Below are 13,323 nucleotides of genomic sequence, written 5' to 3'. Positions count from 1 at the left end.
AATTGTATTTTGTACGTTGACTTTTATAAACTTGCCAGTTTTCGAAATCAAATATCAAATTTAATCAATTTTTAAATTAAAAGTGAAAAAGAAAAATGAACTTTTCGTCCATCAATTATACCATTACAAAATTTTTATCCCCAAGTGTGATTCTTTTCATCCCTGAACTGTATGCACGGTGACTTTTTTAATTCAACATGAGATCAGATGGGTGCAATAAACCAAAAAATCAGATAACGCAGTAAAATAATACCAATACACGCGCAAACAAATTTCAAGAGATAATAAACGTATATATATATTTAAATATTTCTTTATTTTCCATGAATTTCAACAACATATTCCAGATAGTCAATTCTCACTGTAAAAATGTATAAACATAAACATATTCACGACCCCCATCTGAAGAATACAGAAAAAATGGCATCACTACTCAAATGAGTGTTATAGAGGTCTTCTGTCATCGGCCTATAAATTTCATGAAATACAAATGAAATGGGTCAATAAATATTGGATCGTTTATACCTGTGGATCGAGTTCTGAATTTTCAAAATCGGATCCTAACGAGAGTGGAGTTTGGGAGAAATCTGTACAGAAACCTCATTGAAGTGGTTGAATGAGTGCCTATCGATGAGAATAGAAACTTTGGAGCTCTTAAAGAGCAGAAGCTAAATGCAAAGTGCAGCACCTGCTACTCAACGTCGATGTCCTTGACAGGAATGTCTTTTGTGAACGCCAATTCCGAAACCAAAGCAATATGATCACTTCCCCATTTCTGAAATAGCATGGCAAACCAATTAGTAAAGAGTATCTGATGAAAGGCACATGCACGGTTGTGATAGAAATAGATTACATCTGTAGTCAACTCTATATTTTGGTATTGGGTAAATAGCAAACTTTGAGTAGGTTCAAAAATTCCTATCAAATATACTAATATAGTGTAAAAATAGTAGAGCATAGCTACAATTTAATGGTTGTAGGCTACTAGTAGCATCATAGCATGTGATTGAGCAATAAACTATCAAAAATGTAACTATCGTGGTACACCTATTGTTCTAGTCACTATTGCAAAAATCGATCTAGGCGGCCGCCTAGGCGCTAGGCGCTCCTAAACCATGACGATTTCCCCCCTAGGCGCCTAACTCGATCGAGTTAACTCGTCCATTTCGGTGGAGTTAGCTGAGTTAACTTGGCCGACTCAGCCTTGCTCATTTTTTCATTATATATATATATATATATATATATATATATATATATATATATATATATATATATATAGAATGAGTGCGAATGCTTCGCCCAGGCGCGAAATAGGAATGAATTCTGTTCGTCCACGTGTCCAGATCTAATGGATGAGAAACACTGATTTTTTTTAAAAACGCGGTGGCATTTTCGTAAATAATTAAACATCAAAGTGCAAGTAAAATGTATTACAAGTGCATGTAAAATGTATTATTGGTGTAAGTAAAAATTTACACTGAGCATCAATACTTAGTTGCACTTATAGTTCTAAGTAATTGCACCTATAGTTCTAAGTAGTTGCACAAATAGTTATAAGTAGTTGCACCTAGGTGTATGAATGTTTGCGAGTGGTTTTCAGGGGTATTACTACCCGCTGAACTCAGATCAATGAATGTTAACAAGACAAATTACATGCACTTATAGGTGAAAGTAGGTGCACCAATAGTTATAAGTAGTTGCATCTATAGTTATAAATAGTTGCACATATAGTTATAAGCACATCAGGTGCATGAATGTTTGCGGAAAGTGAATGCTAACAAGGCAAAATCACATGCACTTATAGGTGAAAGTAGGTGCCTATAGTTATAAGTAGTTGCACCTATAGTTATAAATAGTTGCACACATAGTTATAAGCACACCCAGGTGCATGAATGTTTGCGGAAAGTGAATGCTAACAAGGCAAAATTACATGCACTAATAGGTGAAAGTATATAGGGATGCACTCAGGTGTGAATAAGTGCTCAGGAGGGAAATGCAAACGAATCAGCGCGCGACACGTGTCCAGATCTAATAATTTAAAAAAAAAACGCGGTGGTATTTTCGTAAATAATTGAACATCGAAGTGCAAGTAAATCACTTACAAGTGCACCTACTTTCACCTATTAGTGCATGTAATTTTGCCTTGTTAGCATTCACTTTCCGCAAACATTCATGCACCTGGGTGTGCTTATAACTATGTGTGCAACTATTTATAACTATATGTGCAACTACTTATAACTATATGTGCACCTACTTTCACCTATAAGTGCATGTAATTTCGTCTTGTTAACATTCATTGATCTGAGTTCAGCGAGTAGTAATACTCCTGAAAACCACTCGCAAACATTCATACACTTAGATGCAACTACTTATACCTATGTGTGCAACTACTTAGAACTATAGGTGCAACTACTTAGAACTATAAGTGCAACTAAGTATTGATGCTCAGTATAAATTTTTACTTGCACCTATAATACATTTTACATGCACTTGTAATACATTTTACTTGCACTTCGATGTTCAATTATTTACGAAAATGCCACCGCGTTTTTTTAAAAAATCAGTGTTTCTCATCTATTAGATCTGGACACGTGGACGAACAGAATCCATTCCTATTTCACGCCTGGGCGAGCCGTTCGCACCCGAGTGCAACTCTATATATATATATATATATATATATATATATACCCACACACGTGCACTGTTTTATATTTTTTAGTTAGCCAACTAAGCGCCGCTTAGGCCGTCTAGACGCTACTCTACCGTCCGACTAGCGACTAGTGCCTAGCACCTACTACAACAATGGTTTTAGTATGTGCTTTAATGGTCATGCCAACTTTAATCCATTTCACCTCATGATACCAAGACAACTGTACCATCTCCATAGCATTGTGTATAGGTTGCAATCATACCTTGGTGGGGAAACCCTGAACCCACTGCATGGCTTGTTTTGGAATTGGAGCAAGTACCCTCACAGTTTGAAGACCTTCAGAACGCCTACACATAAATTTATCATTTATAACAATTCAATCAACACTATCAACAAATATAATATAATCTTAAGCTCCAAAAGGTATACTGTTGAGTTTATCTCATATAGGGATTAGGAAAATGAGTGTGAAATAAGGAATAGGAGTGAAGCGGTTGTACAGGGATTAGATGCCTATAAATACATTGGTTGTATCCCTAGGTGTTGGATTACCATCATCACCATCACAAGTACTTAAAGAATAGTTTCACTCCTGTGGACATAGACACATTGTCAAACCACGTAAATCTTGTTTTCTTTACTTTTCTACTATTATAATTGTTTCTCGTTCTTGTTAATCTCAACATATACAGATGCACCAACATGTAGAGATGTGTTTATGTGTGTCTGGAGGGAGAGAGAGAGGGAGAGAGAGTGGGTGGCTTACGGCTTGACAACTTTCTCCAAACTCAAGAGAATTGAGAACATTATATATCTTAAGGTCCCTTCAATGAAAGCTAACCTTGCTTGCGTTGCAACCCAAATAGGTTCCCACAAATTATGCAGAGGCAACTAGCTGCAACCCAGATCAGTTATGAGGAAAACTCTAAAGACTTACCATATGTAATCAACGGTACCCAGGAAGCAGCTGTGATAACTGGTCACTTCAGGTTCTCCAGTAGAATCTCTCGTTCCTGTGACTTCCTGCAATATACAAATGAATGTTGGGATAGAGCAACAACTTATAACAAGCACAGTACCATCTTGCAGGGTCGAGGCATAAAAAGGTATGGAGTATATTTGAAGCTACAATTAATCTTGTAAGAGCTACCTCTACTTCCCGATACACACTTCTTAGCTTCAAACGGTGTTCCATTACCGTGCAATCCACACTGCCCGTTGCAGTTTGTATCTCTATTGGAGTCCAAGCTGATGGATCATAAGTGAATCTGTCGTAATAGAGAATTTCTTTCCCCAAAGCCGATCCCTGAGATTGCTCATCTAATTTTTCAGACTCATATACTTGCAATTGAGTAGATTCAGTTGCACCACATAGCTCAGATAAAAATGCTTCACTGTCTTCACCTATAGACTGATCCTCTGCCTTTTCAAAGACATTGTCCAGTGATAAATTATCCATTTTCTTATCGAACAAAGCATCAGTCTTTTCAGTTGTGTAATTAAATTCATGCGGATTTGGATCACAACCCTCCACATTACCATTTGAAAGCAGTGATACATCTTTCTCTTTAGTTGGAGAGATTGAATCTTCATTATTAGGAGAGACAGCCGAACTATCTTTTGAGACACTAAGAGGAACAGAAAGAGATCTTTGGGAATCATGGAAATTTTCTACTGTTCCTTCTCGACTTTTATCTTCAAAGTGGACACTCACAAAAGAATCACTGGAATTATTTACTACAGAATTCTGATTTTGAGACCTGATGCCTCTGGAAACTCCATCTACAGACTCAATTTCTGGGGACCATGTCCTTACATTTGGTGTTGAAGAGCTCTCTCTTCCTTGTTCCTCCCGTGACACCGGGGAATCTTTAACCGAGTCAGCTGAAGACTGGGCCCTAAATAACAATCAAAGCAGCATGTCAGATCCAAGGATAGATATATTATGCACATAGAATGTTGTTAATTAAAACAAATGCACGAGAAAAGACCGGGAAAATTAATATTCAATAACCAAGGTTGCAAAACACGTTAGGCGCCCCCTAGGCGCCGATTTATTTTTATTTTTTTAAAATTTTTTTTTATTTTTTAAAAAATAACAAAAATTAAAAATTTGTGAAATTCACTAATAAAACATAAGGTTCCTCTAGTTTTTTCTTACAAATTATTTACATAAGTGGTTGTAAAATCGTTTTGAATATTGTTAAAACCATCTAAATACATAAAAAATTAAAATTAAGAGCAAAAGAAGCATTTTTTGGAGAAATTAGAGGGTCAAACCGCCTTGAAAAAATACGCGATTTGAAAAAAAGAATTGTCCAAAACAGATAACCGAGTCAAAAGTTATGTCTTCCCGAACTTTTAACACTTTAAAACGCAAAAAAAAAAAAAAAAAAAAAAATTCAAAAATTCAAAAATTAAAAAAAAAAATTAAAATTAAAATAAATTAAAATAAATGGCCGAACCGGCAACGGAAGAGGCCGATTCCGGCCAGCGGCCGCCTAGCGCCTAGGCACGATTTTTGCAACCATGTCAATAACACAGATAAAAAAAAAAAAAAAAAAAGAAGAAAAAAAAAAAGTGTGTATACCCAAAGCTTTGACATTGAATACAGGACACCAGAAAATAAAAACTGGTAAGGATTTTAATCAATCTAGCCTAAACAAACGCGCGCACAATATTTTTGAAACATGGAAACACCTCATGTAGCAAACATGTTAAATCTAATTAGTTTATCAATATTAGATATTAGAATTTGTTGAATATTAGGAAAGCTGTCTTAGTTTCCTATTCTTATTAGTAGTTTCCTAGACTAATTTAGTATCTAGTTTAGTATATATAGAGGTCCATTGAAGTATAGAACATACATTAAGAGAGACAATCTATTGTAATCTTTCATTATAATATATTCTCTTTATTCTCTTGTTCTTTGGTTCTCACATATTTTGCTTCCGCCTAACTGGCGGGAGGTGGTTATTCTCCACCCGCCAGACCTATCAATACCTCAATTTCAACATGGTATCAGAGCCTACTTTCCTAGGCTGTTTTTCTTCAAATATTAAAACCCTAATATAAACCCTAGCTTTCCGCCGCCGCCGTCACCACCGAAGTTTGCCGCCGCCACCACGACTGCCAATCTCAGATCCGACGTGTCTTTGTGGTTTTTCTTCCATTCTTGCACCACAGCCTTTCTCGGATCATTGTCGCGAGCCTACACCTGGAAACTCGTCACCATCCGCCACCGCACGCGCTGTCACGCGCCACCACCGCCGACGGACTGCTTCAGTTTTTCCGGTCAGATCTCCTCTTCTCCGGCGATTTTCTGGTCTCACCTCCTTCACCGCTGGATTCCTCTCCCTCTTGCGACCTTATCTGGAAAATTTCATCGCTTTCCTCCATCGCCGTCGTCCTCACGCGCCACCGCTTCCGTCACGCGCCGGCGACCTTCCTCACGCGTCGGCGCGTGAGTCTGCCTCCGGCGAGATTTTTCAGATGGTTGTTTTGCCCTTCTTTCGACTTCTTGGTGAAATTTGAAGGCTTCTTTGGGTTTGTTGCCGAACATTTTCCCATGGTGTTTGTGTTTTGGTATAACCGTGTTTGTTTCTTTATCTCCGGTATGCCTTATCCCATGGATGGTCAGTTTCAGCACTACTATAAAGGCCTTTGATTATTTCCCATGTTTCAAGTAAGGGGGAGTGTGACTATCTACAATCGGTGTGCTATCCTTTACTATCATTTGCTATTTTATCTATTATGGGCTCTACTGCGTCCTTTGCTATTCTTTGCTCCCTTTTTGTCTCTACCGCTCTCGTGTTATCTGGAGGTTGTTCATGTTCAACTCTATCCTTGGTGTGTTCATCTTCATTCCCGAGATTCGTGTTCAATTCCGTCCTCGGTGTGTTCATTCCCAAGATCGTGTTTAGCTTCGTCCTTGGTGTCTTCGTCTTTATTCCCAAGGATTGTGTTCAGCTCCGTTCTTGGTGCCTTCGTCTTCATTCCCAAGGAAGGGTCAGACATAGCGCAATCTCTTTTGAAGTCATCCATCCTCGAGTGCTTATATTGTTGTGATGGTGTTCGTGTTTTCCCTTGGTGCCTCCATTCCCAAGGATGTTCGTGACAAGCTTTGCCCCTGGCGTGTTCATTCCCAAGGGTTGCATTGTCCCTCCGAAGCCATCTCGCATTGTGTCCTCTAGTTGCATTTAATTTTCACTTGTAATTTTGAGTGAGGTAGAGTGCTTGTTTTAATCCAAGCTTGGAACTTCAGGTGTTCCAGCTTGAGGGGGAGTGTTGAATATTAGGAAAGTTGTCTTAGTTTCCTATTCTTATTATAGTTTCCTAGACTAATTTAGTATCTAGTTTAGTATATATAGAGGTCCATTGAAGTATAGAACATACATTAAGAGAGACAATCTATTGTAATCTTTCATTATAATATATTCTCTTTATTCTCTTGTTCTTTGGTTCTCACATATTTTGCTTCCGCCTAACTGGCGGGTGGTGGTTATTCTCCACCCGCCAAACCTATCAATCCCTCAATTTCAACAGAATTTAAATGATCTAATCTAAAACTTGACTAATCTAAAAGCAAATACAATTTTGGAACTTCAATTACAGTGACTCAATACCTATTCACAGGAGGTGAGGGGTTCAGTAAATTAAGAGTAGCAGACTCCTGCCCAGAAACCTTATCACGAGGCACTTCTAATATGTTCAGCTGCAGAAGAAAAAGAAAACAAGTAGAGCATTTACATTTGTCCAATGCACAATTTGTAGAGGTAGTTAGGTAGAGGCAACAAAATGAAAGCAAATGTAAAGAACAAATTTTACCTTTTGTTCTGCAATAAAGTTGTACAATGGACTCTGGTAAAAGAAGGGGAAATGCACAAATAAATTAAGCAGTTTGTTGAGCACAGCACAAGTTTAGAACAATAAATAAAGTAGAATGTAAAAGAACACACCTTGGGCGTGCTGTTAAAATCTCCACAAATTACAATAGGAGCACCATCCCACAGTTTTGAAAAATAATCAGCCCTATCAAGAAGCAGTCTTATCTATTCACAAGCAAAATTAAGTTGAAAAATACATTTCATCAGTAAATTCTTTCCGCTTAAACATATATGCAACTACAAAATTTTCAAATGAAAGCACAGCAACTTTAGTGACAATACCAAATACTATAACCATTGATAAATGACATGGACATTTACGACTTGTCCGGAGGTAACAACGGTTGAAAAATAAAGAGTTAGTTTTATTTGTGTCTGTTTATGAATAGGTGTCAGTTATGAATAGTTACTTACAGTTATGTGTTTGTATATATATATGTACTATGTTTCTTTGTTAGAAACATACAGATAATACAGAATCATACATTATCTATACATTTTCCATTCCTTGATTCTTCATTCTTGCTTCCGCTTAACTGGCGGGTGGTTGTTATTCTCCACCCGCCAGGCCATTCCATCTTCCAAATTCAACACAACCAAGGAATAAAAAATTCTTTCCCTGGGTTACAAGCTGCCTCCTTAAGCTAAGGAAAAAGGTATGGAGTGGAAGGCTGTTGGGTCATAATGGATAGCACAATGGAGAAAGCATTTGAAAAGAGGAAAAGAAAACATGGCCTAAGTGAGGCACAAAGAAACAAGAATATCATATTGTTTCCGAGTAGATAATACGAAATTACATGGCGTTCTTACAAGACTTTCAGCAACCTAATAAAGCCCATTTGTAGAAAAGCATACCTGTCCAAGCTTCATCTCTCCCCTTCGAGGATTGAAGAGTACGTGAACATTACAGATTACAACTTTATTTGTATTTGATGAGCTGCAATAGAATTAAAAACTAAATTACTAGAATTATCCCTTACGTATTAAGAAACTGAGTGCATTATAATTGATAAGAACACTAGTTTGCAATTATGAGTTATGACCCACAAATAATTAAAATAGATCACCATAAAAGTTAACTTGGATGACCAAAACTAAATCAAGGACTAAAGAAAGTAATGAAAGATCATACCACCTGAAAATAATGTTTTTGAGCTCAAGATAAATCTGCACTTCAGAATTACCCAAATAAGCCTTAATACTTTCACTTCCCTAAGCTACTTACCAAGATAGTACAAAAATGACCATTTATGTGTACTGCAATCCACCTTCCCCAACCTCCCTAAGAGGGGACAAGTAAAATGTTCTTAATCCTTGTCTCAACATGAAAATTATAGTGAGGATCTTACGTATGTGGTACAAAAATGTTCTATAGAAACTATTTTCTTTGAAAGGAACAGTTCAGAAATATAAAAGATCACATATTTTACAATAAAAAACAAAAATGAATAGGTATATTTCTAACATAACAACTACCTTGTTGAGGAGGCTGCACTAGCATCACCATTACGCTGATCCAATAACTGTTAACAAGAATTGAAGATTAAACCGTACAATACAAAATGACAGAAAAATGGAGAAAAAAATCTGTAAAAGTGGTCAAGTAACACTTTGGGATTATATACCTCAAATACACATATCTGGGCAACATTATCCCGAAGACCATGATTTTTGAATTCAATGGAATCTTCATGCAGCAACTTGAATCTGTAAATTATCACAGAACTAGTTCAATGTAAACAATGTTATGTTGCCAACCTCAAGTATCAATGCCAGGGAACATGGTAAGTGGTGGTGCAATGATGAGACTCGAAGAAAGTTGTCTTTATCTCACACAATTCATAGAGCAATGAATGCACAACTTACATACAGAAGTCACTATCTTTAGTTACAAATCTCAGCTACTATGGAATAAGAACAAAACAAAGACAGTATATTACATAAGTAAGAAAGCCATTTAGATTAAGTGCATTATTCTGTTAAAAGTCAAATATCTTGCTGTTTCCAAATTAGTAAGTTACGTACTTCAGGATGATATACAGTAAAATGTTCTCTTCAATGAATGAAACAACGCATGCATGTTTACAACTATAAACCATGTTCGTAATTAGCTCAAGAACACAAGAAGAAGTTAAACTTGTATTCATTGTTCACAGCAAAAAAAAATATAGATTAATTTAATATTTCATCTCAGCACTGTGAAAGTAGAACTTTTACCTAGAACCACGCCAAAATATTGCACACCCATCAACTGCAACACCAGTTCGCATCTAAACTCAATATTGAATATATGATTAGTCCATACTTCAAGAGAATTCAAATGTAAAGTTTATTTCACTAAATATGCAGTACGTTGAAGTGGATTGTTGTGCTCCTAACAGAATTTCACACCTATAAAACTTTATACTATAGTATTTATTATTGATAAGTACAGAATCCATTAGGAGGCACCAAAGAGATTCCACCCATACAATAAAGATTGTACAGCAAATATACTACAGTATTAAAATCAAAGTAATGTTTAAGAAGTTCTGAAATCAAGATTTCTGAAGATAGGAACTACGGTGATGGATAATCTAGCTGAACCTCTGGTTTCCCAGTGCATCAGTACAGGATGGCAATTTGCTCCTTCACAATAACCCGCCCCTACTAAACTAGAATGGGGTACAGCAAATATACTACAGTACTTTTTTTTTTGTAAGTACATACTGAGAGCTCAAATTTGTGTTTTCAAAAAGAACAAACACAAATTACCTGTATTAATTTTTTTGATAGGTAAAGCAAATTAATTTGATTAGGGAAATAAGAAAAAAATTCAATTGTAACAGGTGTCAAGAAAGGTATTTTCACAAACAATTTTAATCTCTTATGTTCACTGTCATAGCTAACAGCAAGTACAGCACTGCCAATTAATGCCATAAATTTATTTTGAGGGAGAGAGAGACAAATTGGAGAAGTGTTCACACTCAAAATGAGGGACTAAATATTTTTTTAATCGACACATCACAATTAGGTATACAAGTAAAAATTTTTACTTTTAACAATAATAATTAGCATGTATGTCAATATAAATGCCAAATTATACATTTGTTAATATAAGGTAAATGAATGAACAGACGAATGAAAAGCAAAAGTAGAAAAGATTTTAAACCACATGAAATTCAATTAAGCAACACCTAAGCACCTATCATAACCTTGTCAAGCCAGTTCCATGATCACGATTATATTTGACTTTTTGCAGAATAATATTCCTAGGTACAGGGAGGCCCAGAGACACCCAAAAGTTGAACTTTTCAGTGAACCAGTTCACAACCTGAACTATATCTAGTAAAACCAAAAGCTAATCAGCTCTTGTTGATTACTATATAACCATAACTACTGATTACTGAACACTAATATGAGGCCCCTATTAGAGTACAAATATCAGGTATGCATCATCAACTACGTCTCACTTTGTATGCAATAGTAACCTCTGTGTGTATATTTATTTATTTATTATTAGTACTAGTATGAGTATTAGGATTAAACATAAAATACATGTGCATTCTAATTAAAACACCTTCCATATGCCACTGTATCCTCGCAACTGCAATTCAGCCTCTAAGTCCTTAAATCTGTCGACCTCCTGATATGTTTAGAATAAAACAAGAACCAAATGAATATCATCAGGTGTGCAGCAATTTTCAACTGAATATTAAAGAAGATAAAATATGAAAAACATAACATGTACAAAAGTGCTAACGTTTTTCCAGATTCTCTTTATTTCTTTTCAACTTCACATTTGGGAGGTCAATTTAAATCAAACATAACACATGTATTAAATGGAATATAGAAACTAATTTGTCCAGATGAACAAACTGTCACACAACAAACTCCAATTCCAACCAGAATGACTGGACAATGAAGACCAGACAAAGTTCAAAACTTTCTGGTATTATTTGAATGACTTGGTCCATGAGGACTTAGTATAACTAATGGCAAGCACCTTTTTTTCGTAATAGATACTAACCGAAGCATCACATCAGACAACCCTCCATCTAGCTTACCTGTCTATACATGCTGTCTTATATGTTTGAATAAATCTCATGATATTATCACCACCAAAGGACACGCATCAAGGAAATACCCGTTACTATCTTATTTTAATCAATTAAACATCCAAACAAAAAAAAAGGTCTGAAATAGTATTACGAAGTTCCTTTCCTGCTTTTATCAATGGTCTCTTCATTTTAAATGCAATCAAAAATCAGTGAGTATGTGGCATTGTGGCTACAAAATGGAAGTCACCAAATATTTATTCCACGTTTTGTAAACTATCAAACTCTATTTTCAGAAGTCCATAACATGAGCTAATGCATCAGAATGATAACCTGTAAACACAGTATATCAGCTGACCACAGTCCAAGTTCAAAAATAATACTTCTCTTACGCCACTCCCAGTCCAGAATATGCCGAGGTATGTGAAAGTAGAGTCTTCTCCAATGGTCAATTGCATGGCAATCAGCTAGTATGTTGTATGATAGAACAGTGAATCGGTCTGCAAGAGAAGTAGGAAACTGGACCATTTAGTAATGAACATAATTACACATAGGCTTTCAGCAATCAAATCCACAAAGCCAGCTCTAGAAAAGGCCCATTTGATCATGAAAATAGTTGAGCAACACTGCTAGAAACCAAGTTATGCTCCATGACATAACATCAAGCTCTTTTCCCACAAGGTTTCCCATTCTGTGGGTTTTGCAGTGCAGGAAACTGAGGTTTACTTAACTATGGTTTTCTTCTATCACTCGAGGTACCTTTTAATTAGGTATATTCAATCAATTCACAGTTAAGAAATCTAGACAAGGATAACTTGTAATCTTTCTCTTAAATTATAAAATCATGATTTTTTTTCCTGAAAAAAAAAAAAAATCTATGCCAAATATGGAGTGGTGACATACAATCCCTAAATGCCAATTTGAAAGTGAAACGGTAAGAAAGAAAAAAAAAATTACCATAATGTGGCGGAGGTTCAGGTTTGGCATGCTCCCAAACCCGGAAATTCAACGCCTTGGGAGGCTGCGGACGCGGCCGGAACTCATGCGGCGGTCGAGGCGGCCTGAACTGCTGGTTCTGATCAAAAGGCGGCCAGCCTGGGGGTGGTAGTGGTCTATTTAACTGCTGATTATAAAATGAAGGCGGCGGCGGTCTATGAAACTGTTGATTGGAGTATAAATTCGGAGGTGGAGGATGAGCGGAATAATAAGGAGGATGATGAGTGAAAGACGGCGGCGGTGGTCGCGGACTATATGGCCTGGGTTGCGAACGAGAATTCGGAAAGTTCCCACCACGGCTATATGATGGCCGAAACCCTCGATTAGTGTCCTGTACCGACCGGAAATGAGAGTCCCCGGATACCTGCTGGTCTCCACGGCCGCCTCCAGAAGGATGGTCGGAGTAACTTCTCCGACCGCGGCCCCTGCGGCCTCCGAACTGTAAACAGTTGATTAGAGTGAATTTTTATATACAGCGTACTTGAGTGGTTGTCGGTGATGATGTGAAAGTTTAGAATGGGGACTCACGTGCGTATGGTTGTACATGGCAGTACGGGATGCGACAGCGGAGGCAGCGTCAGAAGGCGTAGCGGCGGCTGTGACACCGTCGGAAGACGTTGCGGCGGCGAGGCGGTGGAAGGAAGGAGGAGAGCGCTTCATGAGAGCTCGATTCAGTGTCCGGTACTCCGTTTGTTTTGCAGTAAAGTGATTCTTTAACGTTAACGATCACAGTTACCATCTTTTATTAATTACA

General features: G+C 37.0%; 1 protein-coding gene across 3 annotated transcripts; it reads right to left on the bottom strand.

Moving 5' to 3' along the window:
- Window positions 1–272: 272 nt before the first annotated feature.
- On the bottom strand, window positions 273–13,323 carry LOC109184393 (carbon catabolite repressor protein 4 homolog 6). Of its 3 annotated transcripts, none has more exons than XM_019334392.1 (16): window positions 13,098–13,323; window positions 12,531–13,008; window positions 11,907–12,073; window positions 11,096–11,161; window positions 9,754–9,806; window positions 9,162–9,243; window positions 9,013–9,059; window positions 8,392–8,473; window positions 7,609–7,701; window positions 7,478–7,510; window positions 7,276–7,364; window positions 3,801–4,548; window positions 3,588–3,673; window positions 2,913–2,997; window positions 689–775; window positions 273–587 (listed from the first exon to the last, which is right to left on the bottom strand). In XM_019334392.1, the coding sequence occupies exons 1-15, from the start codon at window positions 13,227–13,229 to the stop codon at window positions 692–694; spliced, it is 2,325 nt and encodes a 774-aa protein (XP_019189937.1). In that variant the 5' UTR covers window positions 13,230–13,323; the 3' UTR covers window positions 273–587; window positions 689–691. The 3 variants fall into 3 exon arrangements, with proteins under 3 accessions (XP_019189937.1, XP_019189938.1, XP_019189936.1); XM_019334393.1 differs by having other exon boundaries at window positions 273–775; window positions 3,801–4,197; window positions 4,237–4,548; XM_019334391.1 differs by having other exon boundaries at window positions 273–775.

This window comes from Ipomoea nil, unplaced genomic scaffold, assembly GCF_001879475.1.
Source record: "Ipomoea nil cultivar Tokyo-kokei standard unplaced genomic scaffold, Asagao_1.1 scaffold1259, whole genome shotgun sequence".
Classification (NCBI taxonomy): domain Eukaryota; kingdom Viridiplantae; phylum Streptophyta; class Magnoliopsida; order Solanales; family Convolvulaceae; genus Ipomoea; species Ipomoea nil.
The sequence above is the reverse complement of the archived record's forward strand: the minus strand, read 5'-3'. Positions and strand labels throughout refer to the sequence as shown.